Source organism: Pelodiscus sinensis, chromosome 13 (genome assembly GCF_052426305.1).
Source record: "Pelodiscus sinensis isolate ZL-2025 chromosome 13, ASM5242630v1, whole genome shotgun sequence".
NCBI lineage: Eukaryota > Metazoa > Chordata > Testudines > Trionychidae > Pelodiscus > Pelodiscus sinensis.
Window position 1 is genome coordinate 46727539 of NC_143064.1, and position 22715 is coordinate 46750253.

The following is a 22715-nucleotide window of genomic DNA, read 5'->3' on the forward strand; positions in this document are numbered from 1 at the left end:
GCCGCATTCCAGATTGGCTGCAGGAAGCGTCTTTCAAAAATGAGTCAGCCAATAGAATAAAGTCTTTTTAGCTGCGGCCGGGCCAGAGCCCTCACGCCCCGATTTATTTACTCCCACAGAGCCAGCAGCACCTTGCACCCCACGGCGGAGGGGGATGGGAGGTTGCATGCCTCCATCAGAGGTGCCGCACAATGGCAAGAGCGCTCGGTAACGAGGTGGCAGGGAGGCCCCGACTGGAGCACACTGCAGGTCCGCGACTCTTACCAATTGAGATGATGAGATCCCGCCGGAGGACAAACCCCACTAGTCTCTGGGACTCCCGGGACACCACCACCGGATAGCCGCTGTACGTGGTTTCGTTGATTATGGCCTCCACGTCCTCCACGGTCATGCTGTCCTGCGTGAGGACAGTCAGAACGGGGTCGTTCCGCCGGGGCCTCATGACGTCCATGGCCAGAGTCTTGTGGGAGAACTCCTCCTTGGCTTCCAGGAAAGGGTAACCGTTGAGACGAATATGGGCATCGTAGATGCCCTCCCGCCCAATGGCATCTGCCACCCACTTGCTAGTCATGGCGGCAGCCATGAGAGGTACAATGTATTCCAGTCCCCCCGTGAGCTCAAACATAATCACCACCAGCGACACGGTCATCCGGGTGACTCCACCTGCAAAGCAGAAGGCAAGTCTCAGAGGCTGACGCATTCCCAGGGATTCCCCCCGGGAGCTCCCTGGGCCCTGATGTGCAACGGAGGCGTTGTACACGAGGGCCTCTACGCAAGCTGTGCGATCGGGAGGCTGTACCGGACGGACACCCCTGGCCTTCACGCTCTGCGTACAGAAGGGACACGGTTTTCAACATGGTTCTGTGGCTGGGACTGGGTCATTACGTCTGGTTTGCTGGACTGGCTTCTCAGCGTCACTTGATGCCACGAAGCCAGGACCCCGAGCTGGCCCTGTGACTCTCCCACTGGACACAGGAAGAGCCCTAAGGAACCCACAGGCATTGGTATCGCTGGGTCCTCAGGGACTCCCGATTGTGGCTGTTTCCATGAAATTCAGGGAGTCTGCTCTTGCAAGGAACATAAGAACAGCCAGACTGGGTCAGATCAAAGGTCCATCTAGCACAGTGTCCTGTCTGCCGACAGTGGCCAGCACCAGGTGCCCCAGAGGGAGAGAACCGAACAGGTAAGGCTCAAGCAATCTCTCTTCTGCCATCCATCTCCAGCCTCTGACAAACAGAGGCTACCGACACCATTCCTACCCATCCTGGCTAACAGCCATTAATGGCCCTAACCTCCATGAATGTATCTAACTCTTTTTAAAACCCTGTTACAGTCCTACCCTTCACAACCTCCTCAGGCAAGGAGTTCCACAGGTTGACTGTGCGCTGTGCGAAGAAGAACTTCCTTTTGTTTCTTTTAAATCTGTTGCCCCTTAATTTCATTTGGTGGCCCCCTACTTCTTATATTATGGGAACAAGTTCATAACTTTTCCTTTTTCACTTTCTCCACGCCACTCATGAGGAACTGACAGCCACTGAAATCTGCTTGACAATTACACACATTTCAGAAGTTATTTTCTTTGACAGTCCAGATTTACATTATTTATCCATTTCCCAGCAAGCCGGGACTGAGAACCATTAGTTAGTATAAAATATACATGCATCCACAGAATACATTTTTATTATCTATAAATAAAATACCAACTGGTGTTTCTTAGTCCCAGCTTGCTGGAAGGTGATCGTTGTTCCTTGGCAAGAGCACAAATTAACCCCCAAACTGTTGACAGATGCAGAATCAAGGTCCAAAACGTCTCCAGCAAGAAACAGAACAGAAAACTGTTTACGATCTGTTACTTTCTTTCAAGGTTGCTGTCCTGCCAGGCCGGGGGCATTCAGACCCTGTCTTTGCCATCTTCAGGTCCCTGGACAGCCACAGGAGAACACAAGAGGCTTTTTAAGCTGCTTTGGTTTAACTACACAGACATTCTGAACACTGGGCAATACACACACACACACGTTTCCAAAGCAAAATGGATCAACTAATTCAGAAGCGCCAGAGAGACTTAAGCACCTAAGTCACTTCTGAAAACGATCCTTCAGCTCTCGACATTTTAGCCAACCAAGCTCCTTTCAGGAGTTCTCCGAGTCCCTAGCGCTACGCTGAAGCCTGGTTTTCGCTTTTACATTTTTGCAATACAGGAGATTTTGCTCCAGTAATGGGCTTCTGCTGTACAGTGACTTCTCCATTTCAGCATGTGTCCCCCGGTGACAGAGCCCAATGAGTAGAACCAGGGTTATTAAAAGCGATTGCTTAAGAGGACGGACAAAGTCCTCGGCAAGCAGGGAGTGACTGACGGATCTCTTTCCAAAACAGCCGAGAATGTGCTAAACCAGCATGTTCACACACTTCCTATTTCCCGCAGCTTCTGCACACCCAGCAAGCATTTGTGGACATCTAAATTACATTCCCCTTTTTCCTCCCCAGAACCCCAACACCAGAATGAGCCTAAAACAGTGGCCCCTAAACAATGGGGCGCCCCCCAAAGTAACATTTGAGGGGGCACAGTAAGACTTGGGCCAGGCCCCCTGGGGGAGGAGCGTGCGCGCGCACGCACACACACAGCCCCGAGGAGAGCACCACTCACGCCCAGCGCTGCTCTGACTTCCAGCCCTCAACTGCGACCTGGACACATTTCCACTCCCAATCCCAGAGACCGGCTCTGGCTCCAGCCTGGGCCACACCTCTTGCCTTGCTCCGCCCCCAGGGAGGAGAGGTGGAACAAAGTTTGGAGGCTACTGGCCAAAAAGCAAGTGCTCTGAGTTTTTAGACTCATCTGTTTTCTCTCAACAGCAGCAGCAGCAGGACCAAGATAAATCTAAACTTCTGGGTTCACCGCTTACAGCGAACACTGGTGGCCAGGAATTGCATCCCACTAGTAGAACCCAGTCAGATATGCTCCTACTTCAGAATAGGGATGTTTGTTAGAGGGATGAAATGCTCCCAAAACAGAGCACATGAATCAGGAATTGTGCCATGAAGCAGGAAGGCTGAAGGAAGGACTAAAAAGCCAAGCGAGAGATTTAAAGGAGGTTGATGGGAGATTTACGTATACACTCAGGAAATTCCCAGGGAAGTGTTTCAGCTCATTTCCAAAGACACCCTGCGGCAGACCGGAGCAGGAGGAAATGCGATCCATACACCACACATCAAAGTTTCAAAGAGTTTCCTCTCGCCAGACGAAAGTCTGCAAAGCGAGCAGCAGCGTTTCGCACAGAGGCATTTCTCTGCAGGTCTGAAGGCAGCTCTGTAGGTAACTGAGCAAGGAGCATGCGACAAGAGTTCGTTGCTTACCTAGACACGCTGCAGCCCCAACCATTGCATAAAGGCCAGGAGTGATGCAGTCAGCCCCTTGACTGCACCAGCCGCTGAATATAGCCCAGTCGTGGTGATAGTAAGCCAGCTGCTCCATTCCCACGCCTAGGAGTCTGCCCACGATGGCGCCGACCGCCATGCTGGGAATGAAGAGACCCGAAGGGACCTGCCAATAAATCCAACACGGCCGTGTGAGGTAAAGAAACACTGTGCAAAACAGACCTGGATGGGTGACGGACTTAGAAGCTGGACCCAGAATTGGGCTGGCAATCGGCATCAACATCAAAAATCCTCACACTCGGCACAGATCTCCTCCCTGCACCAGTATGTTGGCAGAGGGAAGAATTGGGGGGGGGAAGGGTACTTCAAAACGACAGCGCCACAAAGCTGAGCCAGAGATCAGCTGTGCGGTGCTGCCGCTTTAAAACGCTGCCTCTGCATTTCAAAGGGGCAGCCGTGGAGCCTGGGGTCAGCTGAGGACTCCTCAGCTGATTCTGGGCTCTGCGCAGCATTTCCCCAGAACCCGGAGTCAGCTTGGAGTCCACAGCTGATCCTGGGTTCCACTGAAATGCCGCTGGGGACTCTTGTACATTTCAAGCCGGCATCAGCAGGTCTTCCTGCTGGCCTTGGGCTGTACGCAGCGTTCCGCATTCCTCCTTTGAAATGTACAAGAGCCCCACCAGTGCTCTTGGAATGCAGAAGTGCCTTTCGACTAGTTGATGGAAATTCCATCGACTACTCGATTAGTCAATTAACCGCATTTTAACATCCCTAGGAAGGATCCATGCTGTATTGATACTGCTAGTAAGTCCTGGGTGAACAAGTAAATGCAATGTGCGCAGAGCCTGCCTTGGGTAACACCGCCGTAACGACAGCATTCAATCTCGATTCCCTACACAGTCCACTGTGTTTACCAGTCACTCACACCTGAAACAGGGCAGGGTTTGGGGGAAGGGGTCTGCTCTAAAAAACCGTGCTTCAGCCAGAGGAGATAACAGGTCATTTCAAAAACACCCAAGAACTGACAGACACTGTGCCTTACGCTATTCCCAGCTAAAGCTATGGAGCATTCCACATCCCAAAGGAAGGTTTGGGATCACACACTGCCTTACGCTTCCACCGTTAATCTGCACTCTTCTGCAAATACACACAATAGGCTCAATGCTTTCACCACGTCCACTCAGTGATGCAGCCCCAAAACACCATCTCCGATTGAAGAGGAGGTCTTGCTGTGGGTGACTGAGATAGGACGGTCCGGCGCCCAGCTTCATTTCTTTGCTGGTGTTTACCTGCTCTATAGTCGATTTTAACTGCTTCAATACCCCTCTCCATTCAGGATTTGTTACTAGACACACCCGGTTCCTGCTGTTCTGCTTGGGTAAGTTTCTAATAAGCCAGGGTGCGTCTAAACTACATGGTTCCATCGATGGAGCCATGTAGATCAGGCTGATCGGCAAAGAGAAATGAAGCCGCAATTTAAATAATCGCAGCTTCATTTAAATTTAAATGGCTGCCGCACTGAGGCAACAAACAGCTGAGCAGCTGTTTGTCGGCTCAGCGCGCTAGTCTGGACACTCCCGCGCCAACCTGAAAGCCCTTTGTCGACCTCCCAGTTATGCCTCGTAGGATGAGGTTTACCGGGGAGGTCGATAAAGGGCTTTCATGTCGACAGGCGAGCGTAGTTTAGACACACCCCCAGTGTCCTATGAGAACAGAAAATCTCTCTACACATGAGTTCCCCTACGGCTTTCCAGCTGGACAGCAGCTGGGTCACTATCAATGAAACGCCCCATCAGAGTGAAAATTCCATCACTACGGTCAAAACAATCACCTCTCCCCAGCCTGGAATTTTAACTGAGCCGTGCAGTGGTCCCTCCAATAAGGTCTTGCAGGAAGCATCAGTGATTCTCACAGCCATCATCACATCATCTGCTCTGACACGGCTCGGCTTCGGAACGCCTAAAGCAACCCAATGGATATAGACTGAAAGCCTTCTCAGGAGAAAATGGGTCAGCTCTCAGGAGCACAGACTGGTACAGGGAAAGACTGAGGCCTTCCCCCAGATCCAGGGAAACTAAGCTTCAGGGAAAGGCTGGCATGTGTCCAGCAAAATACGGGGTTATTGCTTTTGCAATCTGTTCTCTCTCAAACGCCTTGGCTTGGAGAAGGCTGCCTGGTTACCGCTGCCATTGCTCCTGGAGTAACAGATCCACAAGCACCCAAGTGACGTCAGGCGTGCTGTGCTGATCCCTGATGACTGCAGGTATGAGAGAATCGCATGATCCACTCCAAAGATAAGTGATGTGAGCCTGAGAGAGGTGCACTCAGAGTGAGGTACAGCTAGCCCATGAATTGTGACAGTGGGGTGTTGCAAAACACTAAGAGCAACACTGCTAGCTACTGATAACTGGGCACAAGCAGTGTTTAGAATAGGGGTAACATTCGCAAGAGCCCATATGTTACTCAAGAAGCTGTCAAGCCCATTGAAAGCCCACAGGACGTAGGCTGTTAAGTCTCTTGACAATTACTACACTTGATCCTTACCATTTAGAAAGCCCGAGTGCCACTTTCTACCAGTTCTTTACAGAACACACGGATCTGAATCGTCATCCGAACAGCATCTTACATGTGGCTCTCACCTTCATGCCAAACGTGAATATGGTGATGAAGACTTTTAGGATCAGGGCCAGAGCCAGCTGCCACATGGCTGTGTAGACTCCCGGGCCGGCCGCTCGGTCCGGCAGATCATCCCCTTTGGTGCTGTTGAAGTCGTTGACGTACTCGCAGAGCTTGGAGAAATCCAGCAGCCCGCAGTCGTTGAAGAGTTCGGAGATCAGCTCGCTGGTGCTCATGCGGGTGTACTCGTTGGGGAAAGCCAGGATGGCCGTGATGGCCGTGACAACAATGACCTCCAGCACAGGGTACTTGCCGAGCTTGGTCGTCTTGCGGCGTCTGCACCAGGCAATGTTGCTGCGAATAAAGAAAGATCCCCAAAGGCCACCGAATATTCCCAACAGGATGAACGGCACCAGCTCCAGCAGGTGCCAAGGGGTGTGAAACTCCACATAAAACAGAACCAGGCGGCTGTTGCCAAAAGGGTTGATGGAGCGCAAGGTGAACGCTGCTACCAGGGCGGCAAAGAAAGATCTCCACAGAGTCTTGAGGGGAAAGTAGTAACTCACCTAAAAAAGGGGGGAGGAAGATTCAGTCATTTACTGTAAACTGGCATTAATTCCTGTCCAATAAGAAAAAACTTAAACAAATAGTCTGGTAGCGCTTTATAGACTAACAAAACATGTGGATGGGATCATGAGCTTTTGTGGGCACAGCTGGTCATCTGAAGAAGTGGGCTGTGCCCATGAAAGCTCATACCACCATCTACATGGTATAAATACCATGAGGGATAAATACCAGGGAGGGAGAGGAATTATTTAAGCTTAATACCAATGTGGACACAGGAACAAATGGATATACGCTGGCTAGTAGGACGTTTAGACTTGAGATTAGACGAAGGTTTCTAACCATTAGAGGAGTGAAGTTCTGGAACGGCCTTCCAAGGGAAGTAGTGGGGGCAAAAGATCTATCTGGTTTCAAGATTAAACTAGATGGGGATGGTTTGATGAGATAACATGATCTTGGTAACTAATTGACCATTCATTATCAGTGGGAATAGGTCAATGGAGGGATGATAGGAGTTACTATAGAGAACTTTCTGGGTGTCTGGCTGGTGAGTCTTGCCCACATGCTCAGGGTTTAGCTGATCGCCATACTTGGGGTCAGGAAGGAATTTTCCTCCAGGGTAGATTAGCAGAGACCCTGGAGGTTTTTCGCCTTCCTCTGTAGCATGGGGCACGGGTCACAGCTGGAGGATTCTCTGCATCTTGGGGTCTTCAAAGTATTTGAAGGCTTCAATATCTGAGATATGGGTGAGAGGATTATTCTAGGAGGGGGTGGGTGAGATTCTGTGGCCTGCACTGTGCAGGGGGTCAGACTAGATGATCATAATGGTCCCTTCTGACCTTAAAGTCTATGAGTCTATGTTTTGTTAGTCTATAAAGTGCTACCAGATTATTGTTTTTTAAGTTTTTCCTGTTCTAGACTAACTCGGCTCCCCCTCAAACTTTTGTCCAATAAGAGTCACTGCTGTCTAACGTAGGGTTAAGGACTCTAACATACACGGTCGGTACCAGATTCTCTACCTACCCCACAGTATCTACAGACAGCAATACTATACTCAACACATTCACATATGCATAGAGTAGCCTTTAGACTACTGAGCTGATGTACTGTGTGCTAAAGATAAATGGTTTTACTCAATGAACAACCAAACATTTTTAAAACACTGGCTACTCAGTTACCAAACTGGCCTAGAAACAGCAGTGAGCCAGGGCACCGTCAGGTCCTCCTTCATTCTAAAGGAAATGACACATGAATGGCTTAGTAGCCCAGAGCGCATCAGGTGTGTACCCTACTTGGCTCGCTACTGGAGACTTCACACCACTTCATAGGAACGGCCGTAGTGGCTCAGACCAAAGGTCCATCCAGGCCAGTGTCCCGTCTGCCGACAGTGGCCAATGCCAGATGCCCCAAAGGGAGGGATCACAACAGGTAATCCTCACAGGATCCCTCCCCTGTCTCCCACTTCCACAATGAGGGGGTTAAGTCAGCAGACTTCCAAGCTGTATTTACAATCGACACGTATTAACGAAAGGTTATTTCAGAGGTACAATACTAGGGAGACTGGAGAATTCTTTCCAAAACATGGTATATGCCTATGGGCTTGAAAATATGAAGGTGGCAACTTTTTTTTTTTTTAATTTACTAAGGCAGAGGAAGGGCATCGCGATGACCCCCCTGATTAATATAGGTGTCTCATATCAGGTAACCAGGGCTGATCTCGAGTTCTATTCTTGACTGGTTGCATGGAAAAGAAGTTTTGCAGTCAGTTGGATCACTGGTGGGCATCTGCAGCACAGAAAGCCCGTGCCCAGCAGGGAAAGTGACTGTGGCTGTGAGGATGTTGTGTTACACAGTGCTGACAGCTGGGCCAAGCGACAGGGTGCACATCACCGCCCGTGCAGCACGAGTGCGGAACTCTAAGCCACTTCAGCGACCATGATCTTATCCCTCGCTGGGAACAGGAATGAGACGGCTGCTAATGATACAATTAAAATCCATCTGCGTGGCTTGTGACCCCTCAAACTCAACTGCACGACAAGTCTCCTTGAAGAGACCCAAGGCTGGATTCCCAAGGAGGACAGAGATTAGGATGGAGATGAACTGGCAGAGGGGTTTTGTTTTTTTTTAAATGCAGTGTGAGAGGAAGTTTGGGGAACAAGACTGAAAACTGGGGCAGTGGGTTACAGGTCAGTACCGGAGGGCTATGTGGGGGACTTAACAGCATCGCTGCAAAAATAAGGACGCTAATTCACACCCTTCAGAAGTAAGCCTTTCAGATAAAACGCTTGGTTGACTCATGGAAACATTCACGTTGCAGACTCCAAATTGTATTTAACGGTGCATGCTTCCTTTGCATGACAATAGACCCAGAAGGGACTGAAGTGCTGTATGTTTAAAGAGCAGGATCAATTCAGTATTTGTGAAATAAAATGCAAAGTTTTGATTACCTCTTCCAGACTGAACAACACCCCTCCGATTGGTGCACCAAACGCTACAGACACGCCAGCAGCTGCAGCAGCTGACAAAACCTGAATCAAGAGGTCAGAAGTCAGATATGTGGACAATGGTTACATTGTCCCTTTGTTCAAGCAGGTACATTTTGTACAACTCAGATTTCTATTGTGCAGCTCACCTAATGGCTGACTTGATTTAAAATATGACCATCGTAAACAGGTGGAATGACCTAAGTCAACCGGAGATGTACAACGTTCCATTAGTTACAAAAAACTTTAACCTTTAAAGGGCTCTCTATTTAGTAATTGATGTAATTCACAATTACCTCCTCCCTCCAATTTCACATTCCGCATTGTTCTGGGGGAAAGGTTCAATATAAAAAGTCACCATCGCATCTCAGTAGTGTAAACACAAAACCGTATTTTCTGGTTAATTTTACAGTGAACAATCACATGGCTATCTGTATTCCTTACAGCTTCTATCCCGTGTACGAGAATTCATTCACAAAAAATTCTCAACAAGAGACTCTGGAGTCATTCACGACTCCAGTTACAACACTATTTTAAGACACAATGTAGGTATTTATGGTTGCCGGAAAATAATGCGGACAAGAGGATACTAAGCGTCTCACTCACTTTCCGAGAGTCACCATAAAATGTCATAGGACTTTACAATAGGACTCATTTACAGAATTCTCAGCTGTACTAGTTGGGTGCATTATAAGAACCTATCGCCATGGTATTTGAGTGTCTAATGGTCCAGTTACTCATGCTGAATAGTGTTTACTCCTATCCAAGTCCACAGAGCATCACTTGACCAAGTACTAGAACTCATAGGGCTAGAGAATCAAGCACCTGGCAAGTTGTGTCACTTGCTAATATATATGCCCCAAGCTAGCGGAATCTCTACTCTCCTACATTGTGGAACGGTATCATTTCTGGATAGAAATATTTTCACAGAGGAAGCCAAAACGCAAATGTTTTGCTCCCAGTACAGCATTGTATTGGGTTAAGAAGCTGGTGCTAGATTCCTTACCAATATAAGCAGCACTATTATATGCAGCACCTTACACATATACACAGAGCAGCTTTCGTACTGGTGTTCGCATGCTGTATGCTCAACAGAAATTGTTTTATTCGATGACCTGAGAAGCACCATTCTATATTTTTACGCTAAAATGGTGATAAGCCCTTCGGCACCAAGTGCAACACCACAAATCTTCCCGTGCATTTTTACCTCTCTGCGCTTGGCTTCGTTTTTTCGGTATTTGGTGAAAAGGTGACACAAGATGTTTCCACAGCAGCAAGCAACGTGCACCAAAGGGCCCTCTTTCCCCAAACTCAAGCCTGACGATACTGCCAACACCAATGTAACAGTTTTGATGATCAGGGTCCACTTGCCCAAATAGCCGCGAATGATGAAACCGCTCAAGATCGTTTTGATCTGAAAGTCAAAGCCAAGTTTTACAGCCGTTCATTCAAATCTTTCATCTGCAAACTGGCTGGATCTCTATTTATTAGAGGCCCACTAAACTGTCAAGAACTTTGTTTTACGGCTTTATTAAACACTATATAGAGGTTAAACAAGTTTTTCTTTATTGTCATTGAAAGTGAAACAAAGTTAACTGTTCGGTCACTCAAGCCAGCAAAACTCTGCAGTTAGCAGAGTGCTCCGAGTGCTGTACAAACAGTCGTGTTTGTTTAACTTCTATGATGACATGCTAGTAGTTACGGTGTTCTAGGAAATAATTCTGGAGTCATGACTTGGAGACATGGGAGACTAGTTCTGTTTTAATACTGCACTTTGAAATGAAGCAAAAAATTACACCATTCTGATTCTTTTCTAGTTTTAAAGAGCAATTTTCCTTAAAATTGCCCTGGTATTGTCATCTTTTGATGGAGAATTACATCCCTCCGCAACGCCAGGGGCAACCTTTAGCCAAACGATGGAAAATATTTCAGAGTGATTTGTTGGAGGAAAGTGAATTTCAGACTCACCTCCGGGATTCCTGAGCCACAAGCATAAGGCGCAAATCCCCTGACGAGTAACACTGCCAGCAGAGAGAATACCAGTGCCCAAAGAACATACATGAAGTAATTGAGAATGTACGCAAATGCCCCCTGAAACAGAGACAAAATTGCTTGATTTAGACCAGTGGTTCCCAACCTTTTGGGGCTGCCAGGCACCCGGGGGCGGGGCCACTCACGCGCCGGGCACCCAGGGGCGGGGCCACCCATACACTGCGTGCTGGGGCCAGCGCTGCTCCTGTGCCGCACGCCCAGGAGCCGTCAACGCCCATGCACCGCGCACCTGATGCCGGCGCTGCTCCTGTGCTGCATGCCCATGAGTGGGAACGCCGATACACTGTGTGTCCGGCGCCGGCACCACCCAAGGGCCACGCGCCAGGGGCCGGCCCCAATTACTCGGCGGGCGCACAGAAATGGCCCGGCAGGCGCCATGGCACCCGCGGGCACTGCACTGGGGACCAGATTTAGACGGTCACTCTCGATCACACTGTCTATGAAATATTTAGACAGGGAGGAAGGGAAGCATGTAGGATGTGTGTTTCGTACAGGCGACCCCTTAGTACACGACAAGCCAAAAGAGAAGCAATGGGATATCTTGTAAGCATAAAGTACGTTGACCAATAAAGTGGACTGTGTGTCTTTAAGAAGAGGCTTAATTTAGAGGAGAGAGATCTACACCACCTGAACAATTATGAACATCGTACTTATTGGACACACCAGCACAGAATACAAGCTCTTAATCCATTTCTTTAAAACAAACAACAACAAAAACAAATTCTGCATTGCCCTAAACTATGCAAAAACTTGAGGCCAGACTCAAATCTGTTAGCATACAGATACCTTTACACAAGAACCTTAAACCACGAATAGTTCCGCAGCATCTTAGAGACTAACAAAAAATGTAGATTAATAAGCTATCCTCTGCCCTTACTGAAATTGTCACAACTAACATAGCTACACTTGAAAGGAATAGATTTTTATTGGCAAATGCCAGTGCGTATCAATTTCACTGTACACACACACAAACTGAAAAAAATATATTTCCACCAGTAATAATTTGAATTTCCAAAAAGACAAAGAGAAACACTACTTAAGAACCTAAGAGCTTGATTTGAGGATATTTACTTTCTAGATTTTGCCATGTGATTTTGAAAATTGGTGTCAGAACCATTATAGAGTTTTATATTTTTTAATCTCAATGTGCCACAAAATAATTGAGTGAGATACACCCCAACATTGCATGCATCTGTGAAAATACAAATAAAAAAACATTGATCTAACCCATCAAAATTATAAAACAGTTTAAAATTGAATTCTGCCATGGCAAAACATAAAGCCCTAGCTGTGGTTCTCAACTGGTGGTCCATGGTGACTTTTTTGGTGGTCCACAGGAACATTGTCCAAAGTCACACGGCGTGGGCAGGCACCAGAAATCTGTTAGTAAGAAATACATTTCAAACCAAAATGTTCGTTGTCTGCTCTTTTTTTTAATCATGTCTCAAAAAAGAGGTGGTCCACGAAAATTTGATTGGCCTGGTGGTCCGTGGACTGAAACGAGTTGAGAACCACTGCGTAGAGTTAGGTTTACTCAGACTACTGAAAGATGCCAGCATTGAGTGCTAAGACCGATGGCACCTTGTGAGTAAGTAAATGCACAAAAACCAGACCAGCAATTATTTTTACAGCTCACCTCTCCATGGCCAAGTATAAGCTGTGACCAGGTCTCCCATTGCGGGCATTTATCCCTATCCTCAAAGGTGGTCTCATTGGAATTCCAGCAGCAGTGTTCATGGTTAAACCAGAAGCCTGTCAGACACAGCCCTTCTTTCAAATCGGTCATCCAGTGGGCAGAGATGTCTATCAGACCCGCTAGAGAACCTAATAGCAAAATGAAGACAAAGTTAAGAATGATTGTAGATAGCCGGGATGTCCTGACGGTTACTTCTCCGGTGGCATTCTGGTACATTTACCACAGCGACAAATACAATTCTTGCAGGATTTGCTTATGGGCACACAATGTCGTTTGGTTCTTTCAGGCGCTCGAGAGAAGAATCAGCTACGGATGCTTTTGGAAATATGGAAGAGAAATGCCTCAATATTTCAAGAGCAGACAAAAACTGCACCAAAAGCATCAGAACGCAATTCATTTAAGTTATCAGGAGGGGTGTAAAATCCTGTTTAATCAGTTAACTGGCTAAACATTGCACACACAGTTAACTGCTTCAACCCACGGCGGCAGGTCTGGCCAGGTTGGAGTGACCCCCGCCCATGGCACAGTGGACCTGGCCAGGCTGGAGCAGCCCGCCCCAACCCGTGTCGGGTTGAAGGGCTGGTCCAGCACAGCCAGGCTGCCAGTTAACAGGTAAAGATCGCCCGGAAAGGGAGATATTTACCAGTTAATTGGTGACATCCCTAGTTAGTAAGTAATCTTTTCAACCAAAATATGGGGTGGCAGATAGTTTGAGGCACAGACAGGGTAAAAAAGGGCTTCTGCTTTTTCTACAGCATGTAAGCATTAAACCTGGAGTTCTACTAAACCACAAAGTACTTGGGAAATCAAGTATCAGAGGGGTAGCCGTGAGTCTGAATCTGCAGTTCTGTGGCACCTTATAGACTAACAGATTTACCGGAGCATAAGCTTTCGTGGGCAAAGACCCACTTCGTCAGATGCATGCATTTTGGGAAATCAAGCATTTCCAATACCCATTGGAAACTGAGAGTGACAGGTATGTGACAAATGGAATTAAGAGACAGTAAAGAAACAAAGGTCAGTGGTTTTTAAGTTCCCATGGGCTCCAACCTCCTTAGAGGTGGTTTGCCCCTCACGTCCAACGTGTTGCATTAACAAGACTGTGACCATGAATGGAATCAACCCCTCTTGCTGCTGCAGACTGCGTGCTATGGATTCGGAGACACGCTGGACGTTTAGCAACACTCCCCATGCACACTCATGGACAGGGCCACAAAGTACGATTGCCCTGCGTCCAGAGGCCTCCTGCGTATGTAAATAGGAATCTCTCTGCCTCATTCATTGTGAGTGTAGCTGCTGCAGCTCGCTCGTTTATCACTGCTCCACTCCTTGCTGGTGCAGTATAGAGGGATCTGCAAATCTGCCTCTGAAAGATTCAGGAACCGGCTCCCCTAGGAAGCTCCCTTCTGCCTCTCACCTTTATCCCATCGCAGCAGTAAAAAGGAGCCAAAAAAGCTGCTGCTCTGAGTCCCAGAAGTGGACTGCTCCAGTAGTGACAAGGGGGCGCCCTCAGGGTCCCAAACTTTGGGACTCTCTCTTGGGCTGTCGGACCGAGCTGCTCTTTGATGACCTACGGGGTACGGAGCAGCGGAGACATTTCTCTTTGTTAGGCTTAGTCTTGGATTTGCAGCGGGAGCGGCATATTCAGGATGCCCAATCAGGGAGATTCGACCTTGTTACACGTTTCTATCCTGACAGACACTACGGTTGTAAGTGCTTAATCAGGGGTGGGCAATAATGTTTGGTGGGGGGGCCACTCCAAGATTTTGGAAAGTGGTCGAGAGCCACACTTTTCTGTGGAGAAAGTGCAGGGTCTAGGATACAGGTTGGGTGCAGAAGGGCGCACTGGGTAAGGGACTGGGGTGCAGGAGACAGTGTGGGGTCAGAGGAAGTTTGGGCAAAGGAGGGGGTTGTGACTTGGGTCAGGGAGGGGGCATGGGTGCAGGAGAGGATTCTGGCCTGGGAGAGGGGCACTAGGAGGGGGTGCAGAGTTTGGGAGAGAATTGTGACCTGGGAGAAGGGGAAAAGGGTGCAGACTCCAGAGGGTGTGGGTGGTGACTTGGGGCAGAGGAATGGGGTGCAAGGTCTGGGAGGGTGTTTGGGTGCCGGAGAGGATTCCGCCCAAGGGGAGGAGGGTTACAGAGTCTGGGAGGAAGTTGTGACCGGGGCAGAGGGTTTGGATGCTGACCTGGGGGAGGGAGTTGGGATGCGGGAGGGGCTAGGATTCCTGAGGCAGGCTCTGACTGGGAGGAGCTTATCTAAGCCCGCAGCACCCCTAAGGCAGTTGTTTCCAGTCAATAGGAGCTGAGAGATTGGCTGGGGTCAGTTCCCATTGCCAGTTGTTTCCAGCCAATAGGAGCTGAGAGATTGGCTGGGGTCAATTCCTACTGGCCAGTTGTTTCTGGCCACTAGGAGCTGAGGATTGGGCTGGGGGTGGGAGAGAGATGCAAGGACTGAGCTTTAAACCGGCAGCTACGTTCCTGAGGGTCCCGGAAGGGTGGTCCGCGGGCTGGATTCGGCCCCAGGGCCGTATTTTGCCCAGCCCTGGCTTAAATAGATCTTCCACGGCAAAGCCATCGAAGCAGAACCAGCTGTAAGTACGAGCATGGCTCCGCCAGCAACACACAGCTCCGGTGCAGAAAGCCACGGGCTCCGGTCACACAAGAATTCGGGTGGGGGATCCACACTAGCACTGGTGACTGGGAATTCATTGTCAACTGTGTTGTCCTCTCACCTGCTAACAACCCTATGAGAAGCATCAGCAGCCAGCCAGAAAAGGCATCGCTCACGCTCTGAAGCAGGGCCCATGTTGACTCTTTACTTTTACTAGCAATCTAGAGGAAAGGTTGAGAGGCAGACGTTAGACACAGCAGAGCAGACACACACACAGATCGATTTCAGAAGCAGATGGCTTTCATTCATCTGGGGAAAATACTAACACTCACATTAGAGGGCGGAGCTTCTCCCATCGATACAAACATTCCGAGTAAAGATCAAACTCTACCCTTCAATCACACGACTGTACTCAGGAAACAGAGGGTTTCCAAAACAAGACGTAACCTTGCAGCCAAGTGTGTCAGGCCCTGCATTATGCAGACCAGGTACAAAGTGTGGCTCAAGGAAAATTAAGCTTCCCCCAAACCAGGGAAATCAAAGGAAGGATTGAGCCAGACTCCTCTTAAAATGACTTTTCCGATTTAACCTCTCACAGTTGCACGCTTACTTGTCTGCAGTTGTTCTGAGCCCAGCACTTACTTATAACAGGACTGTGGTCCTGAGCAGTCTGTGGAAACAGAGTTACCTTCAGGGCATCCCACAGCCTGCTGTCAGGCCACGTATCCTCAACGAGCATCTGAGCTCCTAGATCAGGGGTGGCCAACCCACTTAAAGAGAGCCAAAACAGCGGTGGAAAAAATGCGAAAAGCCACACCAGAATTGTCAAGGGGGAAAAAAAGCTCCCCAGAACAGAATTGTCAAAAACAACAAAAAATTTTTTTAAAAAGGAGACTACTACCCCTTTAAGACGGCCGCCATCTTGGGCGCCATTTTTTAAAACCCTGCCGCTCTGACCCAGTAAGCAAAGGGAAGCCAGGGGCCGGCGGGGAGGGGGAGAGAGAGCGGGGGCGGGTGCCATTTGCAAGGGGCGCAGAAGCTGCTTCTCAAGTCACACTTTTGGGGGGCAAGAGCCACATGTGGCTCATGAGCTGCGGGTTGGCCACGGCTGTCCTAGATAGATGCATCTTTTTCAGCACGGTGCAAGTGTTTCGTGTGCTCCATCTACCCTCTAGCCCACGGGTGGGCAAAGCCACCGAGCGGGCTGGATCCATCCAGCCCACGTGGCTGTTCCAGACTCCGCCCCCCAGCACGTTGCTGGGGGAGTAATGACGGAGGCTGGGCATTCAAGTATACTCTGATCTGGGATATACAAGGCCTTGACAATCTCAGGAATTGATCTTGTGCGTATAAATCTTTGTTAGCGGGAAGGTTATTTCAACACAGCTTTTCAGGCTAGACATGCTGGTTCAGGAGTATTCAGCTGCTCCGAGGAGATCACTTAAGGCTTAGACCCAGCTCTGAGTCCTAAGATCAAGGCTAATCACTTCCTCTAAGGCTCTGCACTATTAACTATACCTAACATGTAATAATATTTTGTTTTTGTTCATCTCACTGCTCTTGATAGCTGGGGGAAAGGTTCCAACGGGGGCTACTGAGCGCTCTAACAATTCTGGTGCAAGTCCCAGTACCTAGTCCATTACTCCTGGGTAAAAGGCCAAACAGCAAATCCCCATTAACTAGAATAAATGAAGTTAGATGCCCCTCTGGCTGAAGGATGTTAAATTACTTCTCTCTTTAGATTGTGCCTTTCAGCAGCAACTGTCTAGACTGTTTACGAACATAGCGACTACTGACCCAGCGAGGCCGGGGCAGGAAAGGATAAACTGTCTGCTGTAGGTTTCTTTTTACAATTGCAAACTAACTAATCTGCTTGGCCAGTTAGCAATTTTCGGTGGAGCCTGATCTGAATGTGTTTGTATAGACGAGGTAGGGGCAGGCATTAGCAGTGTGTCTGGGCATTTCACGAGGTATTCCTGACAGTCAGCTGGCCATTTGTATACTCTTTGGTTTTTCTGTGCAATCCCTTCGGATTCGCTCCCTCCCAGACAGCGAGGAAGGAGCTGAAGGGGAGAGGAGGAAAGCACCATGCTTATAGCATCGACACAGCCATTTACGGGGTCTTCCGAGGACTTGCTCCTCTTCGGGATAGTCTGAGCAACACACAAGAGGGCCCAGTTTCCTGTGCTGACAAGCAGCCTTACCTCCGGGCACCCCTCGCTTGTTGTCGCTTGCGTTGGACTCAGCCAAAGTTTTCTTTTGGAAGTTTCATTACCAGAGCGTTGCATTTAACAAACTTAGGCCAGGCACTGCCTTGTAAACAGCTTCCCAGCAAGGGTCTTACGATACAGGGGCCAGTCAGAGAGGTTAATTCCCCCCTGAGGACACTCCTCTGCTATCCAAACCAACTCTGTCACCGCACAAAGCTAGAAAGGGCTGGGGAAGGAACTCGTGAGTTACATCCCTTGAGTTTTCTCCAACAGGCAACATGTTTTTAAGGCTGAAAATTCATGGCCACGTTGTTATTGTTTGCTGATCATTATGATGTGCTCAAAAAGAAATCTTGCTCTTTCTTACAGGTCGAACCTCTCTAGTCAGGACCCTCGGGACCTGTCCAGTGCCAAACCAGAGAATTTGCCGAACCGCGGGTGACCAATATTGTCTAGCAGCATTACCCACACTGCACTGCTTACATGGCTCTTGGAAGACAGCTAGGGGTGAATGAAAGCTAAATAACAGCACAGAACTCGGACTGCGAGGACTGTAAACAAACTTTATGGGACCGCGAGAAACTTTGCTACATCCGTGATAAGGGGCCATCCGGTGAACCCAAATCATGCTGGACCACGGACGTGGCCGGGCCAGAGCGTGCCGGATCAGAGATGTTCAATATACACAAACAAAACTATGCATGCGGCGTGTTCGCCATCTCCCCCAATTCAGTAATGCAGTTCCCAGAAGCTTCCTGCATCCAGGACGCAGAGAAACTCGGCAAAAGACGGGATAAATGGAGCTGGCTCCATCCCACGTGTCATTGCAAGACGCTGACAGGTTGGAGCAGGTTTCCAGCATTTAACAATCCTTGTGCAGAAATGCAGGGCAGCCGGTAAAATTTGTACCTACGTTTCCATGGACTAAAAGGCCACCTGTGCTTTGGTCACTCTCTGGGAACAAGCCCTCCAACCTCAGATATTCCTGTACGTGTCTCCAGATTCAAGTATTCAGAGAAGGAGGCAAAGGTGTACATGCAGACAATTCAGTTTTGCACCATGGGTGACAAGCAAAGCAGCAAGAAACAGACTTACCTCTCTGTGCCTGTCCCGGTCTCTGGATTTCTCTCTCACCCAGTCGATGGTATTGAAATCTTCATAGGTACCCACCCCCGGCAGAGGTTCCTCCAGAAAGTCCATCATGTGGCTTGTGCCGTTCATCCCTCCTCCATTGTATAAGGAGAACCCTGAAAAAGAGAACAAACGAAAGGGTGCATTCATTCCAACATTTCCCACGTCCAAGGCTGCCCACAGATGGGATGAAGACAGTCCTAGGTGCAGGCAGCTACAGGTTGACCCTCTCTAGTCTGGAGCCCCCGGGACTGGACAGGTTCCTCTCCTCCCAGAGCACCCGTCTGCTAAGAGCAGTGCTCGAGCAGCCCACCCCGAGGAGCAGTACTGGGTTACGCTTCTCCCAACGGAAGGACTAGAAATACTGTCGGTCAAGTGAACGCTCAGCTTCGGCGGCAGCAATCAAGTGTCCAGGAAAGGTGACTATGGAGCTAGGATTTTTGGAGTCGTGGGACTAGAGGCCTTCCACGTACAGCGTCACGGACCGAGCCAGAATGGCATTTAAGAAAACGAAGGAGGCAAGTGGGGAAAAGAGAAACAGTCCCAGAAGGAAGAGGAGGGCAGCAGCAAGCAGCATGATGCTAGAACAAGCCAAACCAGAAGGAGCGACCGCTGGGCATTCATCGTATTCGAGCGCAGCCAAGGTGCCCCTGCTGAGGCTGGGACCTTGTTATCACAGCCACTGTACACACACATGCCCCCAGGAGCTGGCAATGCGAATAGACAAGGTTAGACAAAGGGCGGGAAGGAAAACAGGCAGAGAGGGGAAAGAAAACTAAGTGACAAGGCAGGTCAATGGCAGAGAGGAGAACAGAACCCAGATCTCCTGACTCTAAGGCCACGTCTCTATGTACTGGAGGGTGGATGCGCTGGCGATCCATCTTCCGGGGTTCAATTTAGTGGGTCTAGTTAAGGCCGGCTCAATGGAACACTGAGGCCGCCCCTGCGGGCTGTCACGAGGAATAAGGGGAGTAGACGGGAGCCTCTCTCCCAACCACCTCCCACTGGGGAGACAGCGCCAAGCTCAGCTTGAGGTACATCGACTCCAGCTACGTTATTTACAAAAGCTGGAGCTGTGTGCCTTCAGCTGACCCCGCCCCCTCCTCCCGCAGTGTAGGCCTGGCCCAGAGCCCAGCAGCCTGCCCTGTTCTCTCCCAAGGGTAAAGCCACTGAACATGAAGTCAAGAGATGAAAGTGTCCCCCCTTAAAACTCAAATGCATTTGCTCTCATGTGATACAGTTTAACTCGTTTCCATCTGCAGAACATTCGTTAATCCATTGCTGCCTTAGTCGTCAGTTTCAGAGGACGTGTAATCTCTAATCGGAAAAGAGCCTGAAAACACAGTAAGCCAACGTTTGTTTGCTGCCACTCGGAAATGCGCTGCTTAATTCTTTTTCACGTGAGTTGGAGACATGAAGGGGCCAGAAGAAAGGGTGGGGGAATAGAACAGTCTTAAACCCAATCCAAGGAAAATCAAGCGGCTTTTCTGGACAGATTAATAAATGCGGAACAAATGCTTCCCGTGAAAATCAGACCACCCCTTTGTATATGCAGGCACAGACCTTTGATCCTGGTCTATACCAGTGGATTCCTTTAATACTACTCCATGCATACTTTTCTTCTAAAGCCCACGGATGTTCAAGCAGCAAGGATTCCCCAGGTTACAATGAGAATGAAGGAAGGTTTTACCCGGGAATAATCATTTTGCAGCCAGTTTGGCCTCCTTTAAGGAAGCTTTCATGTTACAGGCATTCCCGCTCTGAATTCCCTCTACAGCCCAAGCAACTCAAGGCTTTCCATTTCTTCCAGAGGCCTAAGGCGCTAGCCTTTAATCATTAATGAAATGAAAAACCTAACCCCAGGGCGAAAGGCAAAAAGCACCATAAACCGTGCCCTTGGAAGGGCTGCTCGGAAGCACTATCACAACGGACAGCTGCTGCTGAACGGCGCCCTGCCTGATGATTTCATAGTGCTGATCTGGTTTTATTGATCGCTAGATCAAGCTCAGGAAGGAGCAGAGCATTTTACTCTGCCCTCTGAAGAGCACTTACGAGTGGAGAGAAAACATGTCGAAAGCAAACTCTGCCAGGAAGCATGCACTTACAGCTTACGAACCGCACATGCCGGAGCGCCCTGTTGGCTGAGGGTGGACCCCCTGACTTGCTTTCACAGTGAACACAAGTATCCCCAGCAAGGCTTGTAACTTACAGAAGCGGCCAAAGATTCTCAAGCAGGCTGAAGGGCAGGACATGGTGCTGAACGGAGGCTGAGTCTGAACGGAACAGGCAAGGCAGAGGCATTAGAGTTTTAAAAGAAACTCCAGCTTTATGCTTCTCCGCAGCTCCGTCCTTCAGTGTTTTGGCCCCTCCCAGTTAGCACCGCAAGGGCCCTCCCATGCAGTCCCCAGAACACAGACTCAAGCAGCTCGTAAATCTATTGGACGCTCCCCCAGCCCGGCACGCTGCTGCGATACAGCTCCCTTAAGGGGCTATGCAGAGACAGTGGACGGCTCTGTGAGACTGGGAGCTCATAGACTCTAAAGCTAGAAAGGACCACTGTGATCATCAGACCACAGCTGTAAGAGTAAAGCAACGAGATGGATTTAGGTACGTACCCAGAAGCACCCTGATGTATGCAAGAACGGCCACATTGGGTCAGACCAAAGGTCTGTTCAGCCCAATGTCCCGTCTGCCGACAGTGGCCAATACCAGATGCCCCAGAGGGAGGGAACACAACAGGTAACCCTCATGCAATCCCTCTCCTGTCACCCATTTCCAGACAGAAGTTAGGGATACCATTCCTACCCATCCTGGCTAATAGATTCATGGAGGTTAGGTCCATCAATGGCTATCTAGCTCTTTTTTCAACCTTGTTAAAATTCTGGCCTTCACAACATCCTCTAGCAAGGAGTTCCACAGGTTGACTGTGCGCTAAGTGAAGACAAACCTCCTTTTATTTGTTTTAAATCTGCTGCCTATTAACTTCATTTGGTGACCCCCTAGTTCTTATATTGTGGAAATAAGTAAATAACTTTTCCTTAAGCACTTTTTCCACACCAGGCATGATTTTATAGACCTCATTCTTATCCCCCCCTTAGTCTCCTCTTTTCTAAGCTGAAAAGTCCAAGTCTTTTTAATCTCTCTTCACAGTTTTATGGAGTCACTATAATCAGCAATAGCGAACAGAGTCCTAACTATGCCATCCTTGGGGGGTGGGGTGGAACCCCAAAGAATCAGATAAATTGCAGTCTTATGGAAACTCTGCAAATTAAAACTGGAGACTGCAGATAAAGGGTTAATTCTTGCTCAATAAAAGTGACCCGCCGTTTCAAAAGCATGGAACTGTTCTTCTCTAAAGGTCTAGAGAACATGACCTATGAAGGAAGGCTGAAAGAATTGCATTTGTTTAGTTTAGAAAAGAGAAGATTGAGAGGGGGGGGACATGAGAGCAGTTTTCAGGTATCTAAAAGGGTGTCATAAGGAGGAGGGAGAAAACTTGTCCTAGTATTCTATGATTCTATGAAAGCTCATCTATTAACCCACGGCCTTTGGGCTCAGCTTCGCAGCCCTCCCCGGGACTGAAAAGACTCCATAAAATGGCATTGTTCAGCCTAGATCCTTCCAAGACCCAATCAGATTCACTCCCCTGGGATATCCCCAGACAACTCCCACGGAACCTGCTCCTAGCCGAGGGTCAGCCCAAAGTAGCCAGATCACAGCAGCCCAAAGACCACACACAGCGGAGAACCCGCAGGAGACCTCAGGCAGGTGTATTTCAATCACCCCTAGTCATTTGCTCTTTGGAGACTCCGGTGATACAATGTGTCAGTTATAAAGGGCTTGTCGACAGCAGGGATGTTAAATATCAATTAATGAATAAATCGAATAGTCGATGGAAGTCCCATCGACTAGTCGATTAGTCGATAAGGACTAGCACGTGTTCCGCCTTTGCAATGTACAAGAGTCCCTGCTGGTTTG

General features: G+C 48.9%; 1 protein-coding gene across 7 annotated transcripts in view; it reads right to left on the reverse strand.

Annotated features, from left to right (window-relative positions):
- The window catches only part of LOC102449669 (H(+)/Cl(-) exchange transporter 5), an 82788-nt gene that overhangs the window by 13584 nt on the left and 46489 nt on the right, over positions 1 to 22715 (reverse strand). For 6 of the 7 annotated variants that reach the window (XR_003088347.3, XR_012895629.2, XM_075896674.2 and 3 more), the window contains 9 exons: positions 18702 to 18853; positions 15518 to 15617; positions 12724 to 12911; positions 11004 to 11126; positions 10243 to 10449; positions 9000 to 9080; positions 6012 to 6554; positions 3352 to 3538; positions 265 to 663 (listed from right to left, as the gene is read on the reverse strand). Coding sequence is in view for 5 of the 7 variants with exons in the window: in XM_075896674.2 (XP_075752789.1) it covers positions 265 to 663; positions 3352 to 3538; positions 6012 to 6554; positions 9000 to 9080; positions 10243 to 10449; positions 11004 to 11126; positions 12724 to 12911; positions 15518 to 15617; positions 18702 to 18853 (1980 nt within the window). In the remaining 2 variants the exon portion in view is untranslated. Of the gene's footprint in view, positions 1 to 264; positions 664 to 3351; positions 3539 to 6011; positions 6555 to 8999; positions 9081 to 10242; positions 10450 to 11003; positions 11127 to 12723; positions 12912 to 15517; positions 15618 to 18701; positions 18854 to 20946; positions 21087 to 22715 lie in introns of those variants that run through there. The other variant, XM_006118106.5, reaches the window with a different exon arrangement.